Source organism: Molothrus ater, chromosome 21, assembly GCF_012460135.2.
Source record: "Molothrus ater isolate BHLD 08-10-18 breed brown headed cowbird chromosome 21, BPBGC_Mater_1.1, whole genome shotgun sequence".
Taxonomy (NCBI): Eukaryota; Metazoa; Chordata; class Aves; order Passeriformes; family Icteridae; genus Molothrus; species Molothrus ater.
Genome location: NC_050498.2, coordinates 421,686 through 439,882, shown reverse-complemented (window position 1 = coordinate 439,882; position 18,197 = coordinate 421,686). Strand labels below are relative to the sequence as shown.

Genomic DNA, 18,197 nt, shown 5'->3' with positions numbered 1-18,197 from the left:
GGGACAGGTGGTAGGGGTAAGGGAAAAGCCCCAGACAGACCCAGTTGAAGACTGTTTTCCTTGGAAACTGGCTGAGGAGACCTTGGCAGGTGGAGGTGATAGGGAAGATGACCTGAGTTGTCCTGGTACCTGGAGTGAAATGCTGCTGTAGTGAGGATGGCAAAGCCTGGGCATGCCAGGAATGGGTGGCCCATCCTGCCTATCACCTCCATGTCAGGGCACATGGGCAGAAGCCACCAAGGCCCCTGTGTCTGATGTGGGGAGAGGAGGTGCCCAGGGCCAGATCCGAGCAGCAGCAGGAGGGGGGCAGTTTTTTTAGGGGGAGAGGTGGGGAGGGGGCAAGGTACAAGAGCTCTCAAAGCATGGCAGGAACAGGGCCCAGCTGCCACGTGCCTGTCCCAAGGGACCCTGGTGCACTGAGATGGAGGCAGGTGGGCAAGGAACTGAGATGTGCTCCCTGCTGAGGGGATCTGTGAGGAAACAGGGAGCTCCGATGCATGATGGGTCCTCTGGGTGCTTTCCCCTCAGGAACTGTGGAGGAAGGAGGAGGCTCTGCCTTGTGAAGAGGAGAGACTGGTGGGTTCCTGACAGAGGCCTGCAAAGGGCACCTGGAAGTGGAACATCCACCCCTTGTGAGCTCAGGGCTGTCAGCAAAGAGACCTAAACTGCTTCATGGTGGATACACCTCCAAACCCACAGGTCTGCCCACAGAGTTGGGGTTCTGGAGTCTGGTGGGGGGTCCCAACCCTCCTCTAGCCTGAAATCTTTCACCTCCCTGGCCTACTCCATCATGGGAATGGAGATGCAGAGGGCTGGGAGGGGCAGAGTGGAGTCTCAGCTTGCTAGTGGAGGTGGCTGGGGGTGTTGAGGACCCATTTCCTCAGGCCACATGGCAAAGTGAGACCACAGCTGAAGTCCAAGGATGGCATCTCTCCATCCCCAGCTCTCCCAGACCTCCTGCTGCATCCCAGGTGGCACTTATCCTTCCCTCCTCCTGGCGAGCTGCATGTCACCCAGGCTGGTGCTGCTGCTGGGCTGGAAGGGGCTTTTTCCCTCCAAGGGAATGGTCTTTCTGCACAGGCAGTTGCAGAAGAACCACTGAGTGCTCAAACAGAGCCGTGGGACTTGGTTTGGGAAAGGACATTGCATCTCTGGTGCCCAAACAGTCCAGGTGTGTGGTACAGGGCAACACATTGCGGTGGCTGCAGGATCCATCCCCTTGGCCAGGTGGGGGCTTTGGAACTGCATAGCTGGCCTGAAGGTGCTGGAAAGGTGCCATCAATGCCATCTTCGGGGAGATGCTTCCTGGCAGCCCTGACTGCAGGTCCCCCCTCCTCCATGTCTCACCCTCAGAGATCTCAGCTATTCCTGCCCCTTGTCTTGGAGGGTCAAGGTCAAGGGACAGCAGAGTTTGTCAGCACAGAGCTCAGCCCTGCACCTCCTGAGCCCATCCTGCCCTGGGAAATCCACAGCCCAGCCTCGTGGTTCTCATCCCTCCTTCCCGGTATCCCTGCTGAGCTCTGTCCCACAGCATCCCCTATGCCAGGAAGAGGGGAAACAGGAGTTGCCCATCTGCAGCAGCGGATGCTGCCGGGGCCCCTGCAGCGCCCCCGGACCACGGGGTCCCTGCCCCCCCCCGCGTGCCCGGGGGCAGCAGGTGCCCCGGAAAGTGACGGAGCGGCCCCGGCCCGGCCCCGGCCCAACCGCCCCGCGCCGCCATTGGCGCAGCCGGGCCGCGATTTTCTCCATATTTGGGCAAACCCAGCGCCGTGTCCCCCTCCCGCCGCGTCACTTCGCCTTTTTGAGGTTTCCCTTCGCGCTCTCATTTGCCTCCCGCCCGCCGCCTCCCCGGCCCGGCAGTTTCTGGTTGAGTCACGTTTAACGGCCCCGCTCCTGCGCGGCCTCGGGACACCGGCGAGGCTGGGAGCACTTCGGGAGCTCCCCGGACATCCCGCTCAGGGCCTCATCCCGGGCCCGGTGGGGAAATGGGGCTCAGCCCACGCCGGTACCACAGCCCCTCTCTTGGGTGCCGGGGTGGCCTCTCAGCCGTGCCACAGGTGCTGCAGTTCTTCCTTGAAGGTTTGCCATGATGGTGGCAGACAATGCTCTTCCCATCCAAAAAGCTCTCGGGGGCAGTTCTTGGAACTCCTGTTTTTTTGGTGCTGCAGATGTCCCTAGCATCTGTTCTCCTGGAGAGAGAGGGCTCAGAGCCTCTGTCCCAGGGGTTTTAGGAGGTCACTCTTTGCGCTGTCAAGCAGAGAGAGTCGTTCCCCTCCCCCCGTGCCTCTGTCCTGTGTTCTCAGAGGGATGTGGTGTCATTAGGCTTCAGTGTGAACAGTGGCCTGATGAGACACTGCGGCTCCTTTGGGGCCTGGCCAGGAGATGCTACAGCTTGGCTGTGCGTCCAGTGGCTCACCTGGCCACTCTCTGCTGGCCCCAGGGCAGTGGAGGTGGCTCAGGGAGGGTTTGGGTGAGACCATCCTGTTTCTCCTTCTCCTCTTCCTTCTCAAGATGCCAGTTGGATGGAAGCCACGGGGTGCTGGATGGATGGAGCCATGGGGTGCTGGATGGATGGATGGATGGATGGATGGATGGATGGATGGATGGATGGATGGATGGATGGATGGATGGATGGATGGATGGAGCCATGGGGTGATGGATGGATGGATGGATGGATGGATGGATGGATGGATGGATGGATGGATGGATGGATGGATGGATGGATGGATGGAGCCATGGGGTGCTGGATGGATGCAGCCATGGGGTGCTGGATGAATGGATGCAGTCATGGGGTGCTGGATGGATGGAGCCATGGGGTGCTGGATGGATGGGAATCACATGAGCATGGTGGGGCAGCTGCCTGTCCCCGCCACAGAGCAGGGTTCACAGGCCGGGCTGAGGCGCCTGCAGGAGCTCAGCTCGTCTCCCAGCCCTGGGCTGAAGGCAGCACTTCCCCTGCCGGCAGCAAGCGCCGCAACCGCAGGCGAGGAGGGGAAGTTGCTGCAAGGCTGATAAGAAATATCAGCGCTTTCGCAGCGCCCAGGGCTGCACAGCCCGACAAGGGCCCTTCCCCCTGCCCAGCGCTGGGCCCGGCGGCGCCGCTGCCCCAGCCTCGGGCTCCTGCTCCTCTGCGCTCCCCGATACTGGGAGAGTTACTGGAAAAGGAACAGCCCTGCGGGAGCTCGGTGCTGCGGGGTGGCAACTATGTACCCGTGGTGCTCCATGCACAGAAAATTTTGGGGTACATGGCAATGTCTGACCTGCATCTGGGTGCCATAGACGAGGGCAGGGGAAGGCAGAGTGGGGGAGTGGTACCTCAGGGGGTCATGGTTTGTCTCAGGGAGCTGCACCCCGGGGTCCATCAGCAAGCTCCTGGGAGACAGTGAGCAGGTGGGCAGTGTGGAGAGGGGCCTTGGGAAAGCTGGGGACCAGATCTTGTCATGAGGTTCCCAGGGAAGGAAATGCAGCTGTTTCAGCCTCCCCCAACCCCAAAAAGCTCCTGGAGCTCCTTCAGACAGACATGAGTCAACCAGGACCAAATGATGCAGAGCCAAGGGCTGGAGTAGGAATTCCCACAGCCTTGTCTGCCAGCCAGTAAAATTAACCAATGGCTGGGGAATGTGGTAAGTTCATCATCAGCTGGAGACTTTCAGAGACCTCGTCAGAGCCCAAGGAACCAGATCTGCTGATTTCTTCCTTTCTGAGACCCAAGCAGGCAGAAGGAAACCAGCTCAGGACCCAAAATGTCATATCCCCCATCTGTGCTGGGCTGGGGAAAGAGGAAGTGTTGCCTCCCCCCACTTCTCTGCTGGGAAAGTGCCTGTGGCCCCTCTCTATGGCCCCTCAGCAGCACAGGCAGGTGCTGAGCAGGGCTCTGCTTGCTAGGGACCCCATTTTGGGAAGGCACAGCTTCCTTCCTGCTGTCATCCTGCACATCCCCAGCTCTGGCCACGTGCTTCACTCTCCCCTGACATTTTGTCCTTGAGTGCAGTCTCCTTCAGCTGCCTCTGTTCAGAAATATCTTCATCTTACTTTGCCCCATGGTCAGCCTCAAACTCGGGTTTCTTCACTGGGCCCAACTTCTCACCCTGTCCCCTCCTCCCAGCCTGCAGTATTTACCAGGGACCAGTTTGTCATCAGCCAGAAGCACAGCCTTGACCCTGGGTCACAGGGGGAAAGTCTCTCAGCAGCATCAGAGGCCAAATCTCTCTCTGGTTGCCCCCCAAAAGGTTCCTTTCTCTGCTCTAAGAGTGTGGTTGCCTGTACCCTGTGCAGTTTTCACCCCTTGTGATGGCACCCACCACTGCTGGGGAGTGTCCCATGGCACTGAGGGATGTCTCCAGGATGGTCTCTGTGTTGGCAACAATCTGCTCTCAAGCACAGGGTGGGATTGTTTTGGTGTCCTGTGCAGGGCTGGATGATCTTTTTGGATCCCTTCCAAATGAGGATATTCTGTGGTTCACACCAAAAATTATATTTACATGCTTCAGGTCCCCATGAGGGCCGGACTGGGAGGCATCTGAAGTCATCTGGCATCAGGAGGCTGCCCCATGGACCCAGCCTGCACGTGATGGCCTCTGCCATGGATGAATGTCTGCCTACCACAGGCCCCTGGCGAGGCAGCACGATGCTCCTGGGCTCAGAGCTGCCAAAAGGGCCCTGGGAGACATCACCAACAGCACTTACATTCCTTGCTGCATTTCTCTCCAGCACAGGGAACACAGTATCCCCAGCCCCATGACCATAAGGGATGGAGATGGGCACAGGGCCAGGGAAGGGTGGGAGACAGGGCAGCTGTTGGTGGCCCAAGGCACAAGGTTCTGATTGTTTTTTTTCCACTGAAACTCCCACCAGCCTTGGTTTGGAAAGGGCTTCCCAACCAATTCCCTCTCTCCTAAAGCCTCCTTTACCTGCTGCCATCAGCAGACATGCAGCTCAAGTCAAATCACTTCTGCCTGTGCTGCTGCTTGGTTCTTCTTGGCTTTGCTCTTTCCCTGCCTCTTGCAAACCTCACCAGCACAGTTTTTAAATACATTTCTGTCCAGATTATCAATGCTGAGAGTGAATTGCATTGGCCTAAAAAGAAGCCTCTGGCAGAGGCACATGAAAACTAGTGCAGGGACAGACATGGCCCCATTTATGGTCACTTTTGGGGATTTAATTTGTAGGTTTTGATCTAGTTTAGTGTTGGGCTTACCCTGGCGCTGGGATAGGGTGGTGCTAGTTGTGCAAAACCCACCTGCTCTGTGTCCCAGCACCATCCCAGTGCCGTCACCAGAGCCATTGGGACCTGGATGTGCCAACCTCCAAACCCAGCTTTCGGTTTTCTTCCCGGGGCCTCACATCCCTGTTGGTCGCTGCAGCTGCCCGGGGCCAGGGGAAGTTTGATGCTGCCGAGCCCTGAGGGGGTGAGAGGCTCCAGGAAGCCGCTTGCGCCATGCGTTTCCTAAAGCAAGGTTTAGGGACTGTGACTTGCTGGCATCTATGTCCCCACCGCTTCACCCCAATGACCGGGCAGCCCCTGAGTCTTGCAGCCCCTGCCACGGCCTGCTGGACCCTCCATGGGCAGGAACTGCCCCCATGCAGGTCCCACCACTAGGATGGGGTGAGGGGCCACAGTGCAGCCGAGCAGCCGTGGGAGGTGGATTCAGTTACTGTCACCCTGTGCAACAAACACCTCTTTTTTTTTCCTCTTTCTTTCTTCTTTTTTTTTTTCTTTTTTTTTTTTTTTTTTTTGTACAAACATGTTTGTCGCTGTCAGCAGCAAAGCCCACGAGAGCGTAACCGGCTGGTGCTTCCTGGCCCGGTGCTGGGCCGGCTGCGGTTGGGCTGCGGGGCGGCGCTGGGTGGGACCGGCACCGTTATCTGCTCCGCAGCCGCGGCTCTTCCTGTGTGGGGCCACGTGGGCAGGATGGGGTTAAAAGCAGCCCCGCGCCCCACAGGGGCCCATTGCTCCCCAGCCAGCGCCCCATGCAGCACCCCGCGACACTGGCAGCGGCACCAAGCACGGGCCACCAGCACCTGCCTTGGGCCACCAGCACCTGGCGCTCACCTCCATGCCCGGTGTGGGCCACTGGCACCCGCGTGGGTCACCCACGCCCGGCGCGGGCCATCGGCACCCGGCGAGAGCCGCCCGCACCGAGCCGGTAACGGAGCCGGCGCCCGGGGGGCGGCACGGAGTGCCCGGGGGCGCCGGCAGCCGCGGCCCTGGTGCCACCGCCAGCGGGGCAGGGGGTGCCGGGGGCCGATGACAGGTAAGGGGGCACAGTGGGTGGCAGGAGAGGAGGTGGCGTGCTGGGCAGAGGGAAGAGTGGGCAGAGGCGGGCAGAGGCGGGAAGTGCCCAAAGCAGAAGTGGCACCCAGGGGGTTTTTGGTGGCAGCCGGGACGGGACCGGGTGGACGTGGAGGCTGGTGTGGCAGGTGAGGCTCTTTGGGGCTGGGTGGTCTCAATCGGGGGGACCTGCGGGTGACCTCAGAGGGCAGTGGGGGCGTCTGAAGGATCTCCATGTGTCTGGCAGATGGGGCGAGGGGAGGCCCAAGCAGAGCACCAGGACAGTGAGCTCCTGTGACCTCCAGGCAGAGATGGGGCAAAGGGGACTTCAGTAAAGGATGGGAGAGAAAGGAGGGTCCCCATGAGGACATTTCAAGAGGGACCCATTGCCATGGATCTCTGCCATAGGGACAAGGCACTGCAGGGGGGCCCTGTCACGCAGATGGCATTTGCCATGGGCTCACCACCACGGGGACAAGGTAAAGGAGCCCTCTGTGGCCAGGATGCCATTTAGGTGGGGTCCCCTCATGGGGACATGGCATGGTGGGCCCTCTGTGATGCAGATGGGATTTGAGGGACAAGATGGAGTTTGAGGTGGGATCTCACCCTTGGGGTCCCCACATGGGGGGGTCCTCTGAGGCTGGGGTGGGGTCTGAAGGGCAGCAATAGAGCTCAAGGTGGAATCTCCCCTATGGGACAAGGCAAGGGGGTGCTCTGGGAATGCGATGGGAGCTGGAGGTGTCCCCATGGGGTCAAAGCAAATGCACCCTCTGTGCCTAAGATGAGGTTTGATAGGGGATGATGGGGTTTGCAATGTGGACCAGGCATTAAAAGCAGGGACAGGGCATTGGGTTCTCTGTGACCAAGATGGGGTCTGATGTGGGGTCCTCCCTTTGAGAATGAGTCAAAACTGTCCCCTATGACGAGGATGAGATATTAAGTGGGCTCCCTGCCTTGGGGAAAAAGTTAGGGTGTCCCCTGTGCCCAGGACAGGGCTCGAGGTGGGACTATGGGGTATGACTAGGGTCTCACCTATGTGTAAAAGGTGAGGATGTTCCCTATGTTCAGGCTGGGAGTTTTAGGGGGACAAGGGAGGCCAAGGCGGATCTCCCCCCAGGATAAGGATGTCCCCCATGCTTGGCATGGCTCCCAGAAGGTGACACTGCCGTAGGCTCTCTGTCCCGGGGCCGGAGCAGACCTGCCCTTCATGTCTGTGGCCACACCAAGGCCGGAGGTGCCCCATGGCGGGGCCACGTGGGGTGTGGCAGTGGCCCCGTGTGGGGGAAGGAGCTCCACGCCGGAGGAGAGCGGCCGCCGACAGCGACTGAGAGACAGTGCAGTCACCCATAAAGTAGAAAGCACTACTAAACAGCACTGCAGGGTGTAGTGTTTCCTACTTTATGGATGAGTGTACTGTGGGCTACGGAGAAGAGAGCACGGAGCAGCGCCAGACCCACGAGCCCATCGGGGGCCGCCGCGGGCCAAGAGCACCGACGGGCCCTGCCTGGCTCACAGCACCCACCCAGAGCTCCACCACCCTCCTGGGGCTGCTCTGCTTGTCCCCACTTGTCTCCCTGGCACCTGGGATGGCCATGTGGGCGGGAGAGGCCAACGCAGTGTCCCGTGATTGCCACTGAAAGGACCCATCCGATTGGCATGAGCCTCGCACTGAGAGGCCAGGTAGGCAGCAAAGCCTCCTATGCACATTTTTTCCCCCCCCATCTTCATTTTCCACGTGCTGAAGCCCTGGGAAGAGCTGGGCAGTGGCAGCCACATGGAGCGTGGGAGGCAAAGTGGGGTTCCTGGTGATTGCTGGGTTCAGCAGGGTGAGGGACTGCTAAATAAAACTCTTTTGGTATTGACTTGTGGATTTTTTTTATGCACTTCCTGAGAACTGGGGAGAAGCTCTTTGCTGTGCCCAGGGCCACATGTGGTGGGGTCATTCCGGATTTGGAGCTTTGGGGAGCCTGGGAGACACCATGGCTGGGGGTGGTGACTGGCAAATCTCAGCCCATCGGCACAGGACTGTCTCCTTCAGTCCCTTGAGGGTCACCAGCAAAGCTGCTGTGTCCCATGGCAGCCCCGGCCATGGTCACAAGGCCATGTGAAGCCAAAAAATCCTCCTACAATCCCAGTCTCCCTCCATCCACATGTCCCTGCCCTGTTTCCTGGGGGTCTAAAACCAACCCACCTTCCACAGAGGAGGTTTGGTCCTTGTTCCCAAATGTCAGCTCCCAATATCCCTTCAAGCATTGTCCCTTTGTCTTTGACTCCCCATGTCCTGCCTGTGGAAGAGAGCATCTAAAAATAGTAGGAAAAAATATTAAAAATACTTTTTTTTTTTTAACCCAAATGCCAGTGGAAAGTTTTTACATTTTGTAAAACTTCTTATGCTGGTCTCGGGATCATGTGGGGGGGTTTACTGAGTTTGTGGTATTTTTCTTTCACTGAGCTGTCCAGAAATGACTGGGGTGTTTTACTTCTTGCTGTCCCAGCTTTCCCATGTTCCCTGGCTTTGTGGCTGTTCAAAGGGGATGTGGAAGGAAAAAAAATCAAATCAAAACTGTCGTCATGGTCACAAGGAGACAAGTTTTTAAACAGTAAAAACGAAAAAGGGCTAAAAAAACCCCCAAGCAGCCACTGCAGACTGCCCTGAACAGCTTTCGGTTTGTGAGCACTGGGAGGGAAAAGCAAATTCACATTTTTAACATGCAAAAGCTTTGAAAATTTACCTCCTAATAATGTGCATTCAACTATTAGGAAGGATAAATATCCAATCTTCATGCCCAATGTCTGTTGTGGTTATAGGTACTACTCAGTGGTCACTGCTAGGAGAGACAATTGGAAAGGTGGTTCTTGCTGAGAGCAGCAAAAGCAGCAAAACAGAAACTGCTACTTTTTCCCTGTTTTTTTAAAATAAAACCCTCCATTTTTTCAAGCCCTCCCTCCATCCTGAAGGCATTTTAGCAGGTTACTGCAAGGAAATGGGTCCTGTCCCTGTTGGGGTGAACTCCCAGTCCCCACAGGACCTCGCTGACCCAGAAATGCCCCGAGCAGGGCAGGGTTTGGGGCTGAGACCCCTCTGGGGGCAGTGAGGGGTGCAAGTGTCCATCCCAGAACTCTCAGGATGGCTCTGGAAGGGCTGTAGGGACTGACAGAGCCCAGCCAGGCTCTTGCCAGGCACTCCTGCACAGCCCCAGTGCCTGAACTGGTATTGCCACACCACACCACACCACGCTGCAGCTACCGGGGCTGGGGCTCACTGTGACCCCTGGCATGGCCAGCCCAGCACATTCCTATTCTCAGTTATTTTTAACAGGGGTTCCATTCCAGTGCCGCTTGCTGCTCCAGAGTGTGGAGCCATTCCCTGCCAGTGTCCATGTGCTGCTGGGGATGGCAGGATCAGGGGCAATGTGGCCATGTGCATCTCCTGCTTGGAGCTGCTCCGGGACGCATCAGACCTCAGGCTCAGGAAGTGGGATTGGGAGCTGGAGGGCTCTGCTGGCAGAGCAGGTGCCCACTTGTGTCACTGCATGTCCCTGCAGCCACCAGCATGGCTCATGAACAGAGACAGGAGGGATCATGTGCTGGAGCCATTCCCAGGGAACTGCTAGAAGGAGGGTGGGAATGGGTTGGCACCTGCCAATCACCTCAGCCTGGAGGTGCCCCTGAGTGCTGACACACGTCACTGTCCCCACACCCTGGGGACCTCCCTCAGGGCTGCCTTGGCCCCTCATGCTCATTCTTGTGCTCCTTTCCCAGCCAAAACCACAGCAGAGCTCACACTGCCCACTCCAGTCCCTGCTGGAATGCCCAAAACTAGGGGAGGACTCATCAGGCACTAACTGGACTTAACTGCCTGTAGGACTGGCAGGTGCTAGGCCAGGAGCATCAGTGAGGCTCAGCCGTGGTTCTTCAGGCCTTGGCTGGGCTTTTGTAATAAAGCTCTGTTGGGTCTGATCTCCTCAGCAGGCCCTGGATCATCACTGTAAGAATCTTGTCTCCAGCCACATGTGCTGGCTGGAGCCCAGACCAACCAGTTTGTCTCTGACTCTGCACCTTTGCTGGAGCTTCATCTCTAGCTCCAGCTTTGTCTCCTCCTGATCCTGGCTGGGGTCCCAGTCCTGGTTCATCTGATCTTGTCTGGGGCTGCCCAGGGACCCCATTACCACTGTCCTGCTCAGAAGCTCTGGGATGGCCCCCTGGGGTTTGAGGATGCTGTGTGTTCTGGATCACACCTGGGTTCCCATTTGCTGCTCACTGTGGAGCAGCCCTATCCTTGCTGCTCTCTGATGGAGAGCACAGGGAGCACCATGCACTGGATCCCTGTCCCTGCACGACCAGGCACAGACCCGGCTCCCTGGAGACCTTTGGAGAGCCGTGGGAACTGCTGGAGGGCTCTCCTGGGATCCTTTGTCATCCCCCCACATTTGAGCTGTTGATCTTGAGCTCTCCAGTGTCACTGTTGCTCATAATTTTCTCTATATTATCACCTCCTTTCCCTGAGCCTGTGGTTTCCCCTGTCCTGGAGAGTTTCAAGGATCTTTCTGGGTCTCCTCTGCAGGGAGCACAGCCCCACAGCAGATCCCTGGGTAACTTGGAGGACCAAGGGGACCTGGAGCACCCCATCCCTGTAGGCCTCATGAGAACTTCATGACTCAGAGCTCAGGGACCTCATAACCCACTGAGTTTTCAATAGCCCAGATAAATTTTTCCTCTAACTTTTTAAAGTAGGCTTAATAAGACTTTAGGGACTTATCCAGCTGTAGGCTGGCCAAGATGTGAAAGATCATCTCCAGCTTCCCAAGCTCAGGGCCACAGGAGATATCCTTTCCCCAGGAATGGTGTGGGGTTAGGGTTAGTTTGGGTTAGGACTCCTCGTCCTTCACCTCACCTAACTGGGCCTTTCACTGAAGGCTGTGGGTGGATCCAGACTTGTGCCTGGGGGATCCCTGGTCCCTCTTTCTCCAGGGCAGCCGGCCCCAGCAGTGCCGTGGGGCCAGGTGGGTCTGGCATAGATGTGTGGGACAAGGGGAAAGGTGCTTAGGGTCAGTGGATCAGTGGCAGCAGCATGTTCCAGATGAGCCAAGCAGAGCCTGAGCAGCACAGGGCAGTGGAAGCACAAAGCAAGTGGGGGTTCTGAGAAGGCTGACAGCCACATGAGATCTTATCAGGGTGCATTTCTCCTCCCACTGCTGCTGCCTTCGCCTAATGAAACCTGCTCGTTCTGTCTCACTGGGGAGCTGAGCAGTGCCTGGGTGTTCTTACACACTGGTTCAGCACCTGCAGAGCCTGCCTGGTACCTTGCCAGGGGAACAGCTATGGGCAGGAACTGAGGGGATCTGAGCGGTGGGAGCTGGTGAGATCTACCCTGACCTGTTCCTGCAGCAGAAGGAGCCACATAAGCTGGTGGTTTCAGGGTACATGATTACCAGAAGACACTGGAAGGTGGAATCAGTTTTCTGGAATCTTTCCTTTGGTCTGTTGCCTGCATTTTCTCCTTGTTACAAGCTTGGGGCTTCCCTCTACCATATACAGACACCCCTTACTAATGGGCTCGGAGATACAGGATTCAGGTAGGATGGCAGAGTCCTGCACGCTGTGAGAGGTGCCTTGTAGCCACACCCTGACATGAGAGAGACCCTGCCAGACCCAGTGATAACTCCCTACACACAGGACCCATCCAAGTGGGTCTTACACCTGTGGCAGTCTGCAGTGAATTTACTGTCTCGATGGTGCCTTGCCTGTGCTGCCTGGGATCAGGCAGATGTGACACACAGCTGATGGCATTGAGTTCAAGAGGTGACACGTGCTCATCTGGATGGGCTGGAGAAGCTGCTCAAAGGAGGCGCCTACAAAGTGGTGTCTGACAGGGGCACTGAAGACCCCTCACAGTACCTCTTCTGGAGAAGGTGGCCCCAGGCAGGTTCTCCTGGTGGCTCCACCGCCACAAAGGGAGCAGCACGTGTGAGATGCCAAACGCCACCCCCACGCTGCAGCAGGGAGGCACCAGCAGTGGACTGAGAGATATTACCACACACAAGGACATGGGGAGACAGGACCTCTCCCAGATGCTCAGGGGTTTAGGGATCATCAATCCCTCTTGGGTTTTGGGATCAGCAAACCTTGCTCTGCAGTAGGTCAAGCATTGAGTGGAGCTGGGGAGCAGGGCCAAACAAATGTCCCCCAGGGTGGCCCAGTGGTTTTCCCCTGAGCATCACTAGCACTGTGCAGCCTGATGTATGATGTGATCTTCATCAAAGACACAGCACGGCAGGGAGGAGGCAGGGAGAGACAGAGCACACGCCTGCCTGCTCCGTGTGCTCAGGGATGGCGGTGCCCGCTTGGCTGTGGCGTTATGCTGCGAACTCTTGTCACCAAGGATCACATCAACCATCCTCCCCCTGCCTGCCCGCAGCACTGCTCTGCCACTTGTCCTGGGCGTGCTGCAGGCAGGGCCCAGCCCTTTTCAGAAGAGGGTTGTTTCCAGCACAGTGTGTCCAGGAGGTACCGAGGTTTAGCTCACACTGTAGAAAGGTGTGCAAGCCAAGCCTGGGAAACAACCAGGCATCCTGGGCAGAGCTGAGGGCATCCCCAGGGCAAAGTCGGGCATCAGCCGGGTGGGCATCGTTGCAAGAAATCAGGCATCCTGGGGCAGAGCTGAGCATTCTCGAGGTAGAGATGGGCATCCCTGGGGCAGAACAGGGCATCCTGGGGCAGAGCTGAGCATTCCCGGGTCAGAGCTGAGCGTCTCTGGCGCCAGAGTCGGGTTTCCAGGGCCAGAGCTGAGCAGTCCTGAGGCAGAGCCGAGCAGGGGCTCGGGCCGTTGCTGTCCCCAAACCCCCATCCCGGCGGCTCCCCGGCCCCGGTGCGGGGGGGATGCGGTGCAGGGGATGCGGCTCAGCTCGGCTGCCTCCGCCGCCGCCGCCTCATCAATAGGCACCAGACCCCGCTCCCGCAGCGTTGCCGTGGAAACGGGCGGAGCCGCCGCCATTGGTGGCCCGGGGCGCGGCGCGGCCCCCCCGGGGTGCCCGGCCCGGCTCCGTATTGATGACTCGGCAGCGGCTGCGCCGGGGGCTGCCCGGGGCCGCGGCGAGGGGCTGGCAGCTCCCCCGGCCCCTCCGCTACGTCATGGGGCCGGGGGCGGCGGGGGCCTGAGGGCGGCGGGAGCAGCCTCCGCACGGAGAGCCGCGGATCCGGGCGGGGACGGAGCCATTCCCGGTGCGGGACGGAGCCAGCCCCGGTGCGGGGATGTTGCTGCTGCGGCCGCCCCCGACCCCGGTCCCGCCGCGGAGGAGCGCGGCCCGGTCTGCTCCCGCCGCCGCTCTGATGCCTTCGGCTTTCCCTTGCCGTCTCCCGACGTCCCGGGCAGCCCCGGCCGGTGCGGAGTGAGCCCAGCCCTGCCCCAGCCATGCAACAGCCGGAGCGCGGCGTGCCCAGCGCGGCCCCGGGGCACAGCGCTGTCCCCGCCGCCTCCGCCCGCCCGGACCTGGACACGCGTGAAGGCGCGGGGGGTGACACGGACGGCTGCCAGCTGTCCCCGGGGTCGGAGCAGGACGGAGCACCCCAGCCCCAGGAAGAGTCCTCGGGAATCCCCCGCGTCCCTCCGCCGGACGCCCAGCGGGTTCACTCCGCACCGGAGCTCGTCAGGCCGCTGCGAGCGATGGACCGGACAGACAGACCCCCCAAGGTAAGGCGGGGGTCGGGCTGTGTTTGCTCATTCTGGGGGAGACGCGGGAGGATGTCACCTCGGTACGAGACGGGAACGGGGAATTGGGAGCGCGGGGCTGCGGCTGAGCCATCCACAAAACCATCCCCGTGGGGCCGGCACCTGCCACAGCCGCTGCCACACACCCTCGCGAGAGAAAGGAGCCTTTGATGCCCTTCAGCAGGGATTTTCAGCTGCGTCTGCCCTGGAAGCCGCTGGAGCTGGTGCGGGGTCTTGCCGGAGCCTTGACAGAGCCAGTGCTGGGCAGAGCCCACCTGGAACAGGCACAGCCCTGCACCAGCCAAGGCTGAGCCATCCTTGCAGCATGTCCCCGTTCCGGCAGCATCAATGGCTCTGCAGGTAGTGTCAGGGACGTGATTCAGTGCTGCCCTCTTCCAGAGCATCCCCTCTCCTCTGTGGGGAGCCCTGGAGGGCTTGGGGCATCTCCCCTGCAGGAGGAACCAGCCCCTGCAGGCAGCACCCAGGCACCTCGGGGCAGTGCAATGCACGGCCCCTGCAGCATCTCCCTAAAAACAGCCCAAAAGGCTTCCTCAGGATCTCACCGCCTTGATCTAGGTCACAGAAGTTCATCAGCTCACCCTGTTTAGGACAGCATACCACCCTTTCCCATGGGGAACATCAGCCATCTTCTTGAGGTCTCCTGGAATCTGGGGAAGCTCTGTGGTGCTTTTAAAATAGGGGAGAAAATGGCTCTTGACTTTTTCTTATTGAGCGCAGGGGAGAAGAGCTGACCAGTGCTGGTCAGGGTTTAGCAGGGGTGTTTTGAGCAAGGCTGTGCCGTGCTGCTGAGCCCAGCTGGAGAGCAGCCTGGAGCAGCCTGCGGGAGAAACGGCGCCCCTGGAAACCCTCCGAGAGAGAAAACGATTTCACTGCAGCCCAGTTTGTTAAGGGTCTGTTCTGAAAGGCTGTTTATTGTGATAATAGGGAAAAACCACATTGAACCTTGGTCGGACTCTGACCCCAGCCCTGGCTGTGCCAAAAGCACCACAGTCAAAATATGGGGCAGCAGAATGGGATGGATTTCTGCTCCCACCCCTCTTTTGTATCCCAGTCGTCCAGTCAGTTGTGCCAGACTTACTGTCTTCGGAGTATCCTGGAATGGTTTGGGTTGGAAGGGACCCTACAGGCTATCTCGTTCCAGCCCACCTTCCACTAGACCAGCTTGGCACAAGCCCTGCCCAGTGTGTCCTGGAACACTCTCCTTTGGGAGAGCTGGCTGGCAAGGGAGGGAGTGGGTGCTCTGTCCTGGTGGGAGCCTGGGTGGGAAGGCTGGGATTGTAAGGAGGGTAGGTGGCTGGTTCAGAGGGGTGTTTGTGGGTGCTCCTGCAGCTGAACTGCACCTGTGGGGTGGGAGCAGTGCACCGGTTCTTGCTGATCCCTGCAGTGGGTCCCCCCTATTGGTCTCTATGGAGGTGACTGCTGAGCACCTGCCATCCAGTTTGCCTTGGTCCTTGGGCTGCATTGAGTGTCTTCTTGCCATCCTGCAGGCTCCCGGCTGGGTGGGAGCCTTCCCATAGCATTCTGGCAGCACCATAGTAGTACCATCAGATAACCATGTACTGTGGTGGGAGTGGTGGTGCTGGTGGTGCTGTGATGTGCTCTGGTGCCAGACTGATGGTGCTGTGGGACCGGTGTTACTCTGCTGCATCAAGGCAGTGCCACAGTGGCACTGTGATGTCATTGGGGTGGTGCTGGTGGTACCATGGCAGTACCATCTTTAATATTGATGTTGATATCCAGAAAGGTTACCTTGTGTTTTCCTAGGAAAAAAAATCCAGCAGTTTCTCCTGGAGTCAAGTGGCTTTAGGGATGTGAAAGGCTTCCAGTTCAGCCCCAGGAGGGAGCTCAGTACTGCTGTCCCCAGTGCTGGTGCTGCTGGGCTGTGGAGCAACAACCCTCCAACCGCAGGACAAGGTGCTCTGTTCAAGCTGGGGCCAACTCAGGCTTGCACAGTTCCCTTACAAAGCTTGGTTGCTCCTGGCCAGGCTGGGACACACCCTGTGTGTTTCACTGCCAGAGCCGAGCTTCCTTTAGGACGTTTGTCCTTGGGATGTCAGAGCTGCATTATGTGAACAGGACAGCTGCCTCCAGGGAGTCCTCTCCTGGTGTGGGGAAGAGCCTCCTGAGGGCTCATCGCTGCCAGAGTTGATTAAAGATGTTGATTTTATGATGAAGCTCTTGCCGTGTGTCCCAGCTTCTGGCACCACTGCTCAGCCATTCCCTGGGGGACAGGCTGTGGAGAGGCATTAAGACTGTCTGTAGGTCAAGTTAATCTTGGCGTCCTTGCCTGCGTCTCTGCTGAGTGCAGAGCATGGAGAGCTGTTGCCTTTCTCCCATCTGGGAGATGGCAGAGGAACTCTGGAGTTTGGGAGGTGGGATGAGGGGACACACCTGGAGCCTCCCATCTAGCCTCTGCCCCTAGAAGGCTCCAGAGATAGAAGAGGCTGATCATGCCCTGACCAGGCAAGTGTTAAATATCTCCAGGGGCTGGGATCCCACCAGAGAAATATTCTTCACAGCCTGGTGGGAATTTTCCTTCTTGAGGTTTGTGCTCACATCTCTCCATCCATTTGTCACATGTCCCTACATCCTGCAAGGCACTGCAGGCTCCTCGGCAGAGCAGTGTATCCCACCACGGCCCCACTGGATAATGCTGTCTGGGGGGTTGTCACAAGTGTATCCTTCCTCCTGGGCCTTTGGAATTGCTCTGGTCCTGCTTCCCAAAATTTCTGTGTGGACATGAAACATAAGAAATTACTTTGCTGCTGAGAATCTTCAGGCACTGCAGGGGTGGGATCCCAATCCAAATAATGAATATCAGAGGAGAAAAATGTTGTCTGTGTAGGAAGAATGGGGTTAAAGTGGCACAGATACAGTCTGTCTGGAAATTGGAAAGTTCCCAGAATGCTGTCAGATGGATTTTAGAGCACTTCCCACAAGAGCCCAGTTGCCTGCATCTCCCAGGGGATGCTGCTCCAGCAGGATCTGCTTTGGCCCTGGCAAAATCAGAGTGGTTTGGGAGTGGGTTGCTGAAGGGAAGGCTCCCTCCTGGTGCCCTACACTGGACAAGGGAAGAGGATCAAAGTTGTTAACTTTCTGCATATTCCCTACATCCTTCCCTTCCAGGATTACTCATCTCCCCAAGCTCCCCAGATCACTCATGGAAGGGATGAGCTCAGCAGCTGACCATTCCCTGTTCCCATCCCAGAACCACACAGGCAAGGGGCACAGTTAGGGTGCTCTGAGCTGGTTCTTGTGACTTCTTCTCAATCACAAGAGGTTGCTTTGGATTTGAATTTCTTAAAATCCTAGCCTCAGCTTCCCTTGAGGTCATGTGGAGCTGAGAATATTCAATAAATCTGTAAGCCCAACTGAAAATGCTTAACTCAAGGAGCCCTCCAATGAGTAGGAATTTAAACAGCTGCAAAAAAAACCAAAAAAAAAAACCCAAAAAAACCCCAGAACATGTTGGTCCCAGTGGGGCTTAATAAAACAAAGCAGAGACACAGGAAGAATTGTAAAATGCTGGTAAATATCTTCCACATCAAGTGCTCAGGCCAAGCTGCATTTAATGATAAGCTCAGTGCCTTTTGCAGGAATTTGTGGTCTTTCAAGAGCTTCAGATTTTCCATTGGAAAAGCTGGAAAGCTGTTCATTTAGTGTCTGAGGGTGTGTAGAGCTGCACCCTTGATTGGGAAGGGTAGGTTAGCAGGATGAAAGATGGCAGTAGGACAGGGAGAACTTGGGCAATGGAGTCAGTTCTTGCCATCTCTTGCAATCCCAATTAAAAGGTTGTATTCCATCATGCTCAAAATCTGAGTAAATTATTTTCCTTGGCTTAGCAGTGCACAGCCTCATGCAAATGCCTTAGTGCTGTTTGCTGCAGCACTATGGATGCATGGCCATCTCAGGCAGCTGCCTGCCAGGAAGAGCCAGTGCCTCTCTATTTGTAGGAATGAATGGAAAACAAGGCAAAGCGAGACTAGGGAGAGGAAGGCAATGCTCATTTTAGCTCTTTTTTAAATTAAGCTCATGCCTTCTGTGCAAAGACATGTCCAAATGGTTTGGCCAGGTCACTTGTGTGGGACATGGAGGGTGAGTGACACCAAGCAGTGGCTCCTTGCTGTGTCCTTGGCTCCTCTGGGCTGGTGGAGATAAACTGGATTTGGGACAGGGCTGTCCCACTGTCTTGCTGTT

The 18,197-nt window shown here is 57.6% G+C and overlaps 1 protein-coding gene across 8 annotated transcripts in view; it reads left to right on the top strand.

The window, feature by feature from the left end:
* The first annotated feature begins 13,340 nt into the window (after positions 1 to 13,340).
* TSPOAP1 (TSPO associated protein 1) overlaps positions 13,341 to 18,197 on the top strand; it is a 67,123-nt gene continuing 62,266 nt past the window's right edge. For 3 of the 8 annotated variants that reach the window (XM_036395109.1, XM_036395108.1, XM_036395107.1), the window contains exon 1: positions 13,347 to 13,961. In XM_036395109.1, the coding sequence (XP_036251002.1) occupies positions 13,683 to 13,961 (279 nt within the window). In that variant the 5' untranslated portion in view covers positions 13,347 to 13,682. Of the gene's footprint in view, positions 13,962 to 18,197 lie in introns of all 8 variants that reach the window. The other 5 variants (XM_036395113.2, XM_054517022.1, XM_036395111.2 and 2 more) reach the window with 5 other exon arrangements.